Below are 15,473 nucleotides of genomic sequence, written 5' to 3' on the forward strand. Positions count from 1 at the left end.
TCACTTGTATATCACATAATCCGCTCCCGTCAACATCCGGGTTAGACTTGATCTTCAGAGACCATGCTTGTCGAAAGAGGCGACTAACGGGATCGGGTGGTCAGACTCGCTGACTTGGTTCATGCATGTCATCGTATCCCTATTGCGCAGATCGATGCTCATGAAGTCAATCACTGGATTGTCTGGTCCAGACTCCATTACTACAGACCGTGATATAGCTGGAATATTGCTGAATGCGGCACTAACCAACAAACAAACACATAATCCGTTGTTGGTGATAAGGTAGAACAGGTAGAAAAACCGGTCGAACACACTGTTAATCTGTGCAGTTGCATATTGTTTTTTGGAGTTGTGGTGGTATGTGAAATGTGTATTTTCTAGTGAATGTGCGTCTGCACTTTCTGTATGTGTGTGTATGCGCGTGTGTGCGTGTGCGCAGACCGAGGTCGTGCCGGGCCCAGTGCATATCCACCCGGTGGTCTGTCATACAGACCCTGAAATAAAATATATCCATTGTAGCCCATGCAAGTCTATATTGTTTGGTAAGTCTAGATTACTACAGTGTCTGAAAACGAAGATAGTCTCTGGTCTCCTTTTTATTATATTTTATAACTATTATTAAACAACTGGGTTTTTTTCAGTAAAATATGTTCATTTGAGAGACTAAAGTTAGTCTTGTCTCCCGGTCAGGGAGCTGCTCCCAGGGAGGATTCTGTCTACGTAGCTTGTGCAACTGTTGGGGGCTCTCTCCCGTGGCTGGGTCAGGCTGACATTGGATTGTATCTGTGCATTGTTCGGAACACACTGCGGGACTTTCAGCAGGCATAAAGCACCCTACTGCTGAAGGACTGCGCAGACAGCATCCAGTTGTCAAGCCGGTTTGAAAGTCGCAGTGAAACTTGTAGTGGCATTGTAGTAAGTTAGTAACCCTGCTATGACGTGTGAAGTTGATTTGATAGAGAGTAAATACACATGAGTATTTCAAGCCGAGCTACTTTATGATTAGTTTATGAATTCCCTTTTACACAATATCTTCGTATGTTGCCCTATAACTTTCCAAACATTCGATGTAAACTGACGGTCAAAATTAAATGAATTTATACACTTGAAAACTGGATTTGACAAAAAATTACAAACGTTACCAGGCATGAAAACAATCGACGAAACACTGCAATATTATTTCCAAAACACAACTATGAAACCCGTATCAAATACATCACCATCGAATAACAATGTCTTGTTTGTTTCATATTTAGCCACCGTCAAACATGGGTGTATACGTTCTTTTGCCTTCAGTTTTTTTATGTATTTTAAAGTGAGTTGCATGAGTTGTTATTATTGCGTAACATGGCAGTTGAGAAGCTATTATAGAGAAGAGATGGCTTAAAGGGAGACTTAACTATACATACATAATTCTAATTATACAAAAGGATAGGAAATCTCCACCAGACATAGAGCACAGTCCCGTTAATCTCGACAAATGCCAATATGTTTGGGATAAATTAGGACTGGTATGACCCTTGTGAACGTGCACATCTTTGACGTCCTTCATTTTCCCTAGGCAAGAGAGTTAACTGGAAACTGAACTTTTATAGTCAGTAAACTCCCTTGCCTCGGGAAGATGACGTCCTTTAGCTGACGCCTTTACTTTCAGCCCAGGTGTGTATGTCTGTCTGTGTGTGTCTGTCAGTCTGTGTGTCTGCGTGTGTATGTATGTCTGTGCGTGCGTGCATGTGTGTGTCTGTCTGTCTCCGTGTGTGTATGTGTCTGTCTGTGTGTGTATGTGTGTCTGTGCGTGTGTCTGTCTTTGTCTGTGCGTGCGCGTGTGTGTGGCTGTGCGTGCGTGTGTGTGTGGGTGCGTGTGTATGTGTGTGTGTGTCTATCTGTGTGTCTGTGCGTGCGTGTGTATGAGTGAGTCTGTCAGTCTGTGTGTCTGTATTGTTACAAAGGGAGTGTGGGTGATGCAATATGTATGTTACATGTAATAAACTAAGGGACAAAAGGTATACCAAGTTTGCTTTTTATGTAATTAACAACTGAAATAACAGTTGTTAAATTTGAATGTCTTTCTAACCGTCACACATTCCTATAACAGTTTAAAAAAATATATGTATGGCTGGTTAATTTTGCGTTAAATGAAATCGGTTCAATGAAGACTGGGGTATAAAATGAATTTGCAACCACATGACCCCTGCCATGTTTGAAATGTTGTAAACTTGTGCCGAAAAAGGCACATTTATTGATTTTCAAACAAAAGATGTCTTTTTAAAATACCTATCAACAGTTTTGTAGTATACGAAAAGGTTAAATTTTATATCAAATTATATTTTCTAAAAAAAAACATGTAGAAGTATTCTTTGAGTGCCGACTAAACGCCAGTGCAGTTATTTTTTTGGATATAATATCGCTGACAACGGAAAAGATTTCTTTTTTTAAATCCAACATATACTCGACAACAAAAGTTCCCGTGACACCAATATTTTAGTGTATTTATCAACCAAGTAAAGTTTGGTTTTCATTATTGTAGTACATGTATGGAATGAAGTCACAAAAACGCAACTGCTACAGAAAAGCATGCATTCCATGCAAAAGTTGACTTTTATGCAAGGCCCATGCATTTCACTACCCAAGAATGGGTATAAAAACATGTGCGTTAACGGGATTCCATATGCATTGTCAGCGTTAGAAATTGGCACTAGTCTATAGTCCTTACCAAACTGCCCAATAGTAAAGGTATCCTAAGGACTAGTAGAAATTGGCCCATTTTAAGGGTTTTGCTATATGTTATCATTATAAGGACCAGTGGACAAAAACTGTTGGTTTCTAACCCTGATTGTTTAGCATCGTGCTGACAACAAGTCAGAAAAACAACAAAATTACGCAATTATTCAACATTACGAAATGCCACGCCTGTCCGAAAATGAGCGTCTGCGAGCCATTGGTATGCTTGAAGCAGGATCGAGTCAACGTGATGTTGCAAGACAATTTAACGTCCACAGAAACACCATTTGGTGTTTATGGCAACGTTGGCAACAGACGAATGCAGTCAGAGACCATCCTCGGAGTGGCAGGCCACGCGTAACCAATAATCGACAAGACAACTGGATTCGAACAACACACCTACGAAATCGATTCCAGCCAGCAACAGTGACTGCAAGAAGCATCCCTGGCCTTCGTCGAATATCTTCACAAACCGTACGTCGCCGCCTCAGATGTGCAGGGATTGTCGCCAAAAGACCCGCCAGACGTCCTATTTTGACAGGAAAACACCGTCAAGCACGTCTACAATGGTGCAGACAGCGTCTACGCTGGACGGCCATGCAGTGGGGACAAGTTCCATTAACTGACGTCTCTCGTTTTCACCTCATCCACAGCGATGGACAGATTCGAGTGTACCGACGTCGAGGTGAACGTTACTTCAATCATTGTGTCATGGAAGAAGATCAGTTTGGGGGCGGCAGCGTTATGGTATGGGGTGGGATTACAGCAAGACAGAGGTCCCGTCTGATGGCGGTAGAGGGAAATCTCAATGGACAGCGCTACCGCGACGAGATCATCGGCCCTGTTTTTCTACCGTTTTTGCGTCGTCAAAGCCCAGGCATTACCTTTCAACATGACAACGCCCGGCCTCATATTGCTCGACTTGTTCAGGATTCTCTTCAACAAAACAACGTGAATGTCATCCCCTGGCCGGCTCGCTCCCCTGATCTCTCACCAATCGAGCACATGTGGGCTGGGATGGATCGGCGCCTTCGACGTCAACCACGTGTTCCACGTACACACACTCCAGGAACTTCGAAACATGCTCCAGCAGATATGGACAGATATCCCACAGGACTTTGTGCGACGCCTGGTCAATTCCATGAGACGAAGATGTGTTGCTTGCATCGCAACCAGAGGTGGACACACACGCTATTGATTTGTAAATTTACATTTTGGCATGTTCATGGGTTTTTTTATCAAATGACGCACTTTCTGAAGTCAGTATGGCAAATTAACCATTTGAACACTTACAGGAGTCTTTTATCTGTTGCAAACCGAAATTGTTTCAGATTTGGTAAAAAACATAACTTAACATTAAATCTAATTCAATGTCAAAGGAACTTTTGTTGTTCAGTATATGATAAAATCAACTGAGAGGCATATATTTTCTTTTGTAAATCACTTCATGGCGATTCACATTTGAGTGTGAAGAAAGACGTGGCTTAGTGTTATCACCCAGCTATCATCCCACTGTCTCCAAGGCCTGCAATAATTGACACTGATAACAAAAGTGCAGTGATGCAAACACGTTTGTTCAAACATACATGTATATATATGTCTCTCCATAGCCTGACAGAGACTCCACACGTGACTGTCTGCTTGCCCAATAGCGATATACTGACCTGGATTCTCCAGGAATAGAAACATGAACTAGAACAACGTGTTATTGAAGCGGTAGCATAGGTTGTAACGTACGTATGCTTGCAAATGTGAGACCAGTGCGTCAACATATCGATTTTAAATAATCATAACATGCCTAGATTGAATATATATCATATAAAACAAGCAAGATAAACCAAGAAATACTTTTACAGAACATAAACATTTCAACCAATCGGAAACTCGTATACTTAGGGTCAGAGGTCGTATATTCATACCAGGACAGAACCCAGTCGAGGTTGTCAATATACAGGATTGTGGTATTGAAAACCTCGAAAATGTTGCAAATACAGTCCGTGATGCCACATACGGGTGGCCAGGAACGTTCACAGGTAATGTGGTGTATACTATTATGTTTCATTCGTTGTTTATTTGTGGTTATAAACGAAACGAACACTCCTAAACGTTGACGATGCCTGGGGCACGATCGAGGAGAGCTTCGCCATGGTTTGTGATCAGCTGGGTTAGGCAAGTTATGGATCGATAATTTGCGATCGGACACAAGTATATGTTCTTGTTTATGGCAGTATTGTTTATTTGTGACTATGTGGATAAGGGTCATTTTGTATTATTTATTTCTTTCGTGTGTATGTCGATTTGTAGGGTCAAAGTGTACTCAATGATCTTGTGATAGGCCCGGAAGTAGGTCAGAAGAAGTGTGTACATGTGTTGTACGTCACTTCCCGTACATGCGCAGTGGTTGTGTGATGTCATAACAAACGTGCTGATTCATTTGTCTGGAGCTGTGAAATAGAATTTTCGAGAACGGGAGTTTTATGCACTAATTTGCTGTCTGAAGATTATGAGAAGTGAAGATGTCACTCCGAAGGGAAAGATGAGATGATGGAAGTGTCGTTTGTTCAATCTGGATAGCATTTATGATGAATGTTATACGGTGCCTCACCACAATGGCAGGGATATGCTTGTGACTATTTTTAGCACTGGTTGAAAGAAGCAACAGATAGACAAAAACAAAGAAAAAACTCAAAATATTTTCGAAGAACATTTGACATACAGGCCTACTTTCCTTACACTTTTGGAGATACAGTCAAACAGTAACAGGACACAGCCATTATGATCAAGCAGTACTTCACGGATGGACTTATCCAAATAGCGATAATACTCAGCCTTCTGAGAACTGATCTCAATAATTGGCACTTACATAACAACTACATAAACTACCCAGAAGTTCAAGACATCATTCTTGGACAATCATTTGCCTACACAACAACAAACTTTCATAACCAGTACAACACCCAGAACAGTCCAGGTGGAAGTGTACATCCCAAAAATGTAGACAATGACTTTTTCTCTTCAATTTTTAGAGATTTACGAAGTTTATCAAGATTTCGACGTTTTGATGGAATCGCTACTGAAGTTAATGCTTTTTTAGTTAGTGAAACCACTTTTGGGCTACCTGCTACTGCAGCCAGTGGCCCTCCTCAGTCACATTCCAGTGAAGATTCCAATAACAATAACCATGCTCATCCTGCCATACCAAATGCAGAGACATCTGCATCATTGGTCCAAGAAAATGTTGACAATCAAGCCTCTACATCAGAAGGTGTATGTTCTGTGACTGATGGTGATGATAGTGTAGGTGCAGTTGGGGTTCCACCACCCTCTGAACCAGGAAGTGAACCTACAGATGAGGTACAAACTTCTTTATGTTCATATGAGTAGATTTGTTAGATTGTGTGTTCACTAACAATGTTAGTCTTGATGATCGGATCATAGTTCAACTATCCTTCAGATATATTTCGTACTGCAGCCGAAGTGATTTTACTCTTCTAGCATGCGGCCGAAGTGATTTTACTCTTCTAGCACTAGGCCTGTATCTGGTCTACCGATAGGCTAACATGTTCCTGGTTGTGGCATATTACAAATTAACATCAACAGCAACCATTTGCCTGGGTCCCCAATCTGGAAAAAAATCGATTAATTTAGTAACGTAAGGTCAGTTATAGCTCACTCACTAGCACTAATATCTGCTATAAATGATGCCAAGAGACAAATTTCCTTTTGTCTGTCTTGAGGATGTGAATGAGACTATCCACTAAAGCAGTGATAGAAATTACATTAATGGGGGTCCTTATGATTTTTAATAATGATAATAATAGGCTATTTATATTGCGCATATTACCACACCACTCAGCGGCATGCTCAAAGCGCTATTATTACCCCGGTCACTGGATCATTGTGCACTCAAGAATCATTCTCAGCTCCCTGTGGAGTATACAACCCCTGCTGCCTGTTAGGCGCTAGAAGGTTAACACCCACAATGCTATCTCATCCTACCCATTCACTGCTGGGTGAACAGAGGCACATTTCAAGTCACTTGCCCAAGGAGATGCCACGTGTGCTACATGTGCTTCAGCGTGGGACAGGAACGAAGCCTTAGAAACGCGGTCACCCATCCAAAGACACTCCGTGGCCGATGTTGCTTAACTTCACCTGATTTGTGACCTGTGCACTGTACACAGGACCATGTGTCACCAAGTACTGGCTAGTGACCGAGTAATAATGCACACATGATCACGGCTTGTTTTACTTTTGCTTGTTTTCAGAAGAAAGAAGGGAGAAATATTTCATCATGTTCAACAAAATTGATTAGCAAAAATGACTATAGTTTGGAAATATTTAACATGTTTAAAGTACTCCAGATAAACTCCCTGCTAGAATATACCTTAAGTAATGAAGTGAAGTCACCATGTGGCTGTAACAAATGTTATATATAGGGATAACACTTTCTTTGTAAAGTACAGATTCTCGTACTTTTTGGGGTTGAGTCCTGTTGGGGATTCGAACCCACTTGCCAGAGGGAGGCATCTAATCGCCAGCACACAAAGTCAGCGATCTAACCCACTCAACCACCGAGGCTTCCACAAGAATGAAAGTCCGACAACTGGTAGTCTAGATCATGTACTTTGTGTACCCCTCTGACAAGTGTAAATTTGCACGTCTCCCATGCCCGAAACACTATGAACACATCCATTCAACATTCAACACACAATGCTATTTAGAAAAATGTTAACAGAAATCCAACAAAGTTATGCACATTTAGTTCAGTCATGGCTTACAGTCTATCATTTCTCCCTGAAATGCGATTTTGTAACATAATTTAGCACTTTTTTTAAATATGCATAACCTGAATATATCGTGAAATCAATTGTAAATAGTAGTACATGTGTAGTAGTTATTTATAAGCATGCCTTACATCAAATGAGGGGAATATTAGTTTTCAGCCTTTGGCAGATGACACATATTAAAACATTTCCTTTCAAATGTTCATTATGATGAGTATGAATACGATATGAATGTAATGGTAATAATGTCAAAGGCCTTTGTGTGTAACCATAGCATCCACGATCAAAATGTAACAGCTTACCTTTAGAATTCATCACCAGAAAGTTCGCAGACACATGATTTTACCCTGTTAGCATGATTAGGAATTAGAAAAATTAAGAATAGTTAAAGAAAAATGTTTTTTTACAAATCAACAAGAAAGTGCCATGTTGTCAGACTGAAAATTTTATCAAACTTTGTCATGTGCATCATGTACATCACTCTGTGATCTTTATGTTAACAAACACAGGCAGTCAGGTTAATGTTTTCCAACATTACAATAGAAATTAAGAATACAGTATTATTGCAGCTGTTCGGCATGTTAATTTTTTTGCCACCTGTGGACTCCTTTCTTGGATACACCCAAAAGCAATACCCCACTTAATTTCTTAATCCTTGAGTGCAAAGCCAACTTTGATGATGTCCTCCAAATGAACCAATGCTTAATTCTCTTTGTTTTATGTCCATGTATTCACACAGATAGGCATGATGCTCTCCACATCTTTGCTATTGAAGCTATTTTATTGCATGATCATTAATGCATGGCCAGAATTTTGATAAGTTGCTATGATTCAAATTCCTTTGTTTGCAATTTTAAGTTAGCAATCACTCTGATAATTGTGGCTGTGAGGCTTACTACTCTTTGGTGATACATTAGTCATGTCAAATGATGCATCATCAGCGTTAGAAATAAGCACTAGTCCTATAGTCCTTGCCAAACTGCCCAATTGTAAAGGTATAATAAGGACTAGTAGAAATTTGCCCTTTTTAAGGGTTTTGTTATATGTCATCATTATAAGGACTAATGGAGGAAAACTGTTAGTTTCTAACCATGATCATGATGTTGTGATACAGTAACCTGATAATAAAAGGCACTGCTAGTTGACATTTTGCTCATGTCTTAACTCATCACCATTGATGGTGTTTTAGGGTGTTTAGGGGAAAATTGCCTGTAACTTTCGATTTTACAACTGACTGGTGATATCTAGAACCTGACAGTTGACAGTCTGATTTCAGCCACTTGTCCAAAACCACTATTGTCCGGTAAATGTGGGTGTGAGGCTGTCTCTGGTGATCCTGGTGATACATTAATCAAATTAAATGATACGTCATGATGTTGTGATATTGCTCTCATACAACCAGCAGCATACAGGACTACAGTACAGTCATACTAATTTGTCGTGTTGTACATGTGACACTGAGCAAGGGATGTGGCTAAACATGGTCTTAGAAGTGTAACCAAGAGTCCAAAACAAACTCTCAGTCTGGACTAGTTCTACCCCCATGTTTCTGATTATGCACTTAACAATGCACATGGGTTTCAGGCGCATGTAATGTTGATTGTAACTATTTGCATATTCCTATGAGCAAAGTGATTGATGTATGGTTCTCGGACGGAATTGACAAGGTAAAGCCTGTGGATTGGGGTGTATACAATTTTGCTTTATTATGCAAGTCAATATACAAGTAGTACTATTTACCTAGTCAGCACATGGTGCATGGCTCGAAATTACTAGTGTTGTGCTCACAGCACACACAGCGTAGGAAATGGCACGCTGGAATTTTATATACAGTGCCTCATCGGTGATTTCTGTTGACAGTTCCGAGATGTTTGAAATTGCACAAAATATATCGCTTATCGAAAGTACTCGCTTCTCTCTATATTTTTACAGAATAACGTGAATATTACATAGGTCATGCTTTTCAAGAAGAAGTAACTCATGTTGACAATTGTGAAAAACCTAGCAGACGATCGCTATTTCTCAAAATGGAAGTCTAAAAAGAAAAACTCTACTATTTTTTATTTCTTCAAGCCTACTTCTGTAACTTTTAATAAAGTTACTGCAGACAACAAACAAGAAAAGAGCCTTTATTGCTGAGTGCTAGTGCTAACATTGAAAAATCTCTGAGAAGCGACTGACATGTGATAGTACTGAAGTACCAAAGCCAAAATTATTTAAACACAAATCAGTATGATGCATTCCCAGTAACTGGTCTGGGTTATTATGTGATGGGGAAGTGATGGTGGTCAGCCAGTTGTAAAAGATGGAAATTGAATAAAAACTTGTCTATGGTTCTAGGAATTTCACAGCCAGCAACCTTGAACACATTCATGTCAATTAAAAGTTTGATGTAATGGATTGGCTGCCTTTTTTACAAATAATTATTGGGTTATATATACATGATATATAGACATGGCACACCTGACAAACCAGTGCCCTAGCACACCTGATTTTATTTTTTAATTTTGAGCCCTGTAGTGGTAGTGGCTGTGGTATTGGTGCCTCAAAGCACCAAGCCTAACCGGAGGTAGGGTAAGGATGAGACCTTTCTCCGTTTCATCACTGGACTAAGGCTTACAAAGCTGAAGTCACCTGACACAGATTAGGTCATAAATATAAACAATGGGAATTAATTAAGAGTTAATTTAATTTTTTCAGATTTATGAAGCATGTTAAACTAAGAACAATAAAAACAATTTGGAAATATTGGTGTTAGTTCAATATCTGACAGTAGTTATGAGATTGCAGTTGTGTTATTGTTTTGATAACTGTTAACATTCCGATTCTGTTTTTGTTATGAAATAGAATGTTGTTTAATATTGAAATGACAGTAAATTCACGGACATAAATATCCAACACATGTGACTATCATGAGCCTGTATTGTGAAGCACTTGACCTGGGCAGAGTGGTAGGCGGAGCTACTCTCGCCTAATATTGCGGCTATGACTTGTCCGCTAATTATATGCAAGGAGAAAGTGTGAGAAGGATGTATTCTGCCTCAGCTCTTCGCAGTTTTCACAATTACAGTGGTTGTGGGATGCCATTGGCAAGTTATTCATTGTTTTGTTATGATTATCAAATATTTAGCTATAGTTGAAGCCGTCACAAAAATTTATATGACATGTCCTTTTTAAACAAAGTATTCACTGTGCTTATGTACTCCACATCGGGACAATCCGACTACAGCAACTGCTAATGTGATGTTTGTCTGAAGCAGTACAGAGAGGGAATGCTGTAGAAACAGTTTGTGATCTGCAGTCTTTGTTTTCCATGATACTGCAATAAATTAGTAGACTGCCCCTTTATCATGAAGTCAACTATATCATGCATCTTTGTTGTGTTGCAGGACTTGGATCTAATTGAGGTATTATGGCGACAAGACATAGACCTGGGTGTTGGGAAGGAGGTTTTTGACATCAATCTCCGACGAGAACTTGAGCGGGACAGAGAGATAGAGCTACAGAAAAAGAGAGAAAAGGTTTGTTAGTTTCTTCTTTTGACTGTAAATATCATTCCACTCTGTAACTATCTGAACATGATATTTTGAAGAACTTTAGGCACACAAGTTGGTCTTCATGCTTTTGCAGCTTTCTGTAAGGGAATAATGCTTGTGTGTTTATAGCAAAAGGAACTTGAGCTACTCAGACTAAAGGCAGATGAAGAGAAGCGACAGCAGCAGCAGCAATGGCTAAGCCAGAATTTCATGCAGGATGGAGAAACTGGTTAGTAACATCTGAATAACATCTGAGTACAGTCTGATGTGAGACCTTTCAACCAGTGCCAGAGCTTGATAAGATTGATGCATGTAATAACTGTCAACCAGTGTCTCGTGAAACCCATGGATGTAACTTTGTAAACACTGTCAACCACGTTTGAGTCTCATGTTTAGTACTTGGATGCGTGGCATAAATTGTTTTTTGCATTCTTCCAACCACTGGTTTCCTTCTGTTTTTCCGTATCTGTAATTGTTGTACATGGAGACATTTTCAGTCTGCTCTTCATGGTAAGAGACTGATCAATGTCAGTGCTATGCAGTGTTGAAAGTTGTTGATAATGTGTATGACTTTTCTTCAAGGCGAATGGGTTCCCCTGAATGGCTCGGTGTCTCTCCAGTCCTCGCCCCCACAGATGCCTCCAGATGTCCTCACCAACTCCCAGCTGCTAAACGTAAGTAGGGTGTAACTTTTTGTTGCTCTTTCAAGCAAACTGATTTGCAGACATGTCATAAGATCACACTTATTGTGTCATCAAACTTGTTGGTATCTGTGTATGCATTCAGTCAGGCAGAAAAGCTGCTTCCCATATATATGTGGAAGGTACAATATGTGAAGCTTATTCATTAAGTGTCTCATAGCTATAGGGCTACTGCTTTAGGAGAGAATACCCTTGGTAACTCTGTGCATTATTCTAAGCATGCTAAGTATTTTAGTATTAATATTTTCAAAAGTTTTGATTTTTTTGCTTCTACTATATTTTGTCTGTCTCTCAGAGTGCCTTATCCTTGGAGGAGGCACTGGACATCTTGCATGCCGAGACTGGCACATTTGTTGACCCCGGCTACACTGTGCCCGACGACAACACACAACTGCCCATGCCACCCCAGTCACACATCAGCCCCACAGTGCCAGCTGTGGAGAATTTTCTGCTGGAAACAGAGAACTACCCCACACAGGCTGTGCAGGTATGCCCACCTCACCTCTGAAATATTAAACATGTCTTATTTGCAGGGTGCGCTTCAACATCAAACTAGGTGTCGGTTGCTTTGTTGTTTATTCAGGAACTAAACTCATCTGTGTATTGAGGCGCAGCCCGCAACAATAATATTCCTCTACGTTCATGAAACTCCATATAGTAGGCAACAGTTTTATATGCTTAGCACATGATATGAGTGAGAATCTCCCAAACATGTTTGTTTTCATAACAAGTATTAACTGAGAAGTGTTGATGTATTAGATATCAAAGACAATGGTTGGATTTCATTTATTGTCCAATATCATTCATTATTATTAATAGTAGCAGTCCTGTTCTCCCTTTCTGACAGTAATAAATTTCCAGAGAAAATTTCATGAAATGCTCAGAGCAAAGAGGACCTATACCATTGTTTTTAACGACTCATTTTTTTAAAAGTTGTCATGTCTGATAACCAAATGATATATTAGTCTCGTTATGGCTGAGTTTTATTTGTGTTTGTTAGGAAGTGACAATGCTTGCAACATTCACAATACAACCAACTACAGTCCGTTTGACTCCAAATGAGAACGATGAATTGCAAAATAACTCGAAATCCAGAAAAGTGTATGAAACATCAATACGGTACTTGACCATGAATCCCCTGTACCAAACAAAATCTGAATTTTGTTTATTTTAAGACCCATGACGGATGAAGTTCTTTAAGAAACTATCATGTAATTTTGTATAGAAATGTGTACATGACACGTAGGGGGGACAAACCTTCTAAGGCACAGCGCAAGCACGGTCTGTTTGACTGTAATGTTAATCTTCTCCAGCAGCCTCCACAACACCTCTCAGCAAATCTGAACAGACAGGAGAGTCTGGACCAGCACTGGGATGACCTCGTCAGCCTGCTGGATCTGGCTGGAGTGAACAGTTCCCAGCTGAACATGACCAACATGAACCCCACACAGCTGAATATGAGCCAGTTGAATACCGCCAGTACTGGGCCACAGATGAATGTCACAAACATAAACACTCCATCAATGAATATCACCACATTGACCAGCATGGCGTTGAACATGAGCAACGAGGCAAACACAACAAGCGTTATGACTTCTCAGTCGGTACAGAGCCCCTGCATCAACAACAATGTGCTGCTGCAGAATGCCACTATGCCAGCTCCAGTGGCCGATGTCACAATGCCTGTTCCAGTCACCAACACAACTCAAAGCATGACGCCCATCAATAGCACAGGTACGTGACAGGAAGCAACATCAGGCCTTTTACTTTGTACATTGATTTAAGTGATGATTTTCAGGCCATTCCACATGTCATGATTGTAAGGTATGCCTGTTATCACTCTAATTTACACTTTTCCATAACTGCAGATGACAATAACTTCTTTTTTAAGCTCATGCCCTTAAGATGATATATGAAGCACATAGTCACAATGAATAATTTCCAATGCCCGAAGTATAGGGCAGATTGGTTCAGGCTAGTTGACAAGTTCCAGATATCAAGGGGCGGTCTTGTAGCCTAGTGGTTAAAGGGTTCGCTCGTCCCGACGAAGACCTGGGTTCGATTCCCGACATTGGTACAATGTGTGAAGCCCATTTCTGGTGTCCCCTGCTGTGATATTGCTGGAATATTGCTAAAAGCGGCAGTAAACCAACCACCCACCCACCCACCCACCCACCCACCCACCCACCCACCCACTCACTCACTCACTCACTCACTCACTCACTCACTCACTCACTCACTCACTCACTCACTCACTCACTCACTCACTCACTCACTCACTCACTCACTCACTCACTCAGCCTCTGCTTCCATATTTTTCCACCAAGAGAAACATGCTAACAATGACTGGTGTCTGTCTACAGGATTCCTGCCCCCAAGCCAGGAGTTCAACTCCTCTGTGCCCAACACAGACACCATGGGTGGCCTGGACTGGGATACCAGCGAAATGCTCTTCTCAAATGTCACTGGCACAGTCAATCAGACCGAGGGTCTCGAAGACATTGATGGCATCCTGCCCAACTTCCTGCCAGAAGATGAGCTTGATCTGGCCATCAATGAAGGTAAGCTCAATGCAATCTTCATGTAATAGAGACACGTAATAGGAAATTCATGAAAACTAAGCTTAAAAGTTTGCAGAAATGTGTGCAGAATTATCAAAAACCGGTTGCAGACTTTGGACTGCAGAATTCTGCACTTTCGGTATGCAGTAATACAAAAGTCAACATCACTTCAAAATGAAGTCCCCATGTTAAAACAAATTCTTTTCTTTTCTTTTTTTTCTCATATCAAACAACACCTCAAATAATTATTTGAAATGATTTCATTAATATAATGCACAAGTCAAATAACAACTGTTCATTTCAGTAAACATATGCAACTTTTACATGTTTATAACCAGCTTCGTCTATCATGTTAAAATTCTGCACTGTATTTGACAAAACCTGGGGCACAAAAAAGCAAGTTTTGCGTTCTGCGCAGAATGATTTTCTGCAAAATAGGTACATTTCTGCCCTGAGTGGGCATTTCTGCAAAATATTCCATGGAGTATTACGAAATACAGCAGGGACTGATACTCGATGACAGTATCATCAGTTATTCAGCAAGTGAGATCCGAGGAAGAATAGGTCTTTAGCAACCCATGTTTGCCGTAAAAGGCGACTATGCTTGTCGTATGAGGCGGCTAACAGGATCGCGTGGTCAGGCTTGCTGACTTGGTTGATGCATGTCATTGTTTCCCAATGACGTGGATCGATGCTCATGATGTCAATCACTGGATTGTCTGGTCCAGACATGATTATTTATAAACTGCTGTCATGTAGTTGGAATATTGCAGAGTGCGGCGTTAACCATCAAACATTCTGAAATGAGTGTGAACTAGTTACATGTTTATTGAGACTGTTTGGCTTGTTGATGGAGATGGTGAGTGGATGATGACATCTTCAGCAATTCAGACTCACTCCCCCACGTTTGTCTTGTTGTATGACTCGGCATGTACTTTCATGTTCACATGTGATGTTAGTCATGTGTCATCTGTGTTCTTGAGGAGGGGGGGACATGACAGGAAATGACTGGAGAGAATTATGACTATTTTGTGATGTTGTGTTGTCAGGACTACAGACCATGCAGATGTTGGATGAAGCCAGTAGCGATTCTGCTGTGTCGATGGGCAGTGCTTCTCCAATGCAGGTTAGTAAACTCAGACTACTCTTCAGAAATTGCAAATTAGT

General features: G+C 40.5%; 1 protein-coding gene across 5 annotated transcripts in view; it reads left to right on the forward strand.

Annotated features, from left to right (window-relative positions):
• Window positions 1-15,473, forward strand: part of LOC124152885 (endoplasmic reticulum membrane sensor NFE2L1-like) — a 55,091-nt gene that overhangs the window by 36,049 nt on the left and 3,569 nt on the right. Inside the window, exons 1-8 of one of the 5 annotated variants that reach the window (XM_046525942.2) lie at window positions 4,603-4,754; window positions 10,898-11,029; window positions 11,174-11,273; window positions 11,627-11,718; window positions 12,041-12,232; window positions 13,059-13,479; window positions 14,109-14,306; window positions 15,356-15,432. In XM_046525942.2, the coding sequence (XP_046381898.1) occupies window positions 4,701-4,754; window positions 10,898-11,029; window positions 11,174-11,273; window positions 11,627-11,718; window positions 12,041-12,232; window positions 13,059-13,479; window positions 14,109-14,306; window positions 15,356-15,432 (1,266 nt within the window). In that variant the 5' untranslated portion in view covers window positions 4,603-4,700. Of the gene's footprint in view, window positions 1-4,602; window positions 4,755-5,123; window positions 6,076-10,538; window positions 10,598-10,897; window positions 11,030-11,173; window positions 11,274-11,626; window positions 11,719-12,040; window positions 12,233-13,058; window positions 13,480-14,108; window positions 14,307-15,355; window positions 15,433-15,473 lie in introns of those variants that run through there. The other 4 variants (XM_046525939.2, XM_046525938.2, XM_046525940.2 and 1 more) reach the window with 4 other exon arrangements.

This window comes from Haliotis rufescens, unplaced genomic scaffold (assembly GCF_023055435.1).
Source record: "Haliotis rufescens isolate VD_foot unplaced genomic scaffold, xgHalRufe1.0.p SCAF_4, whole genome shotgun sequence".
Classification (NCBI taxonomy): domain Eukaryota; kingdom Metazoa; phylum Mollusca; class Gastropoda; order Lepetellida; family Haliotidae; genus Haliotis; species Haliotis rufescens.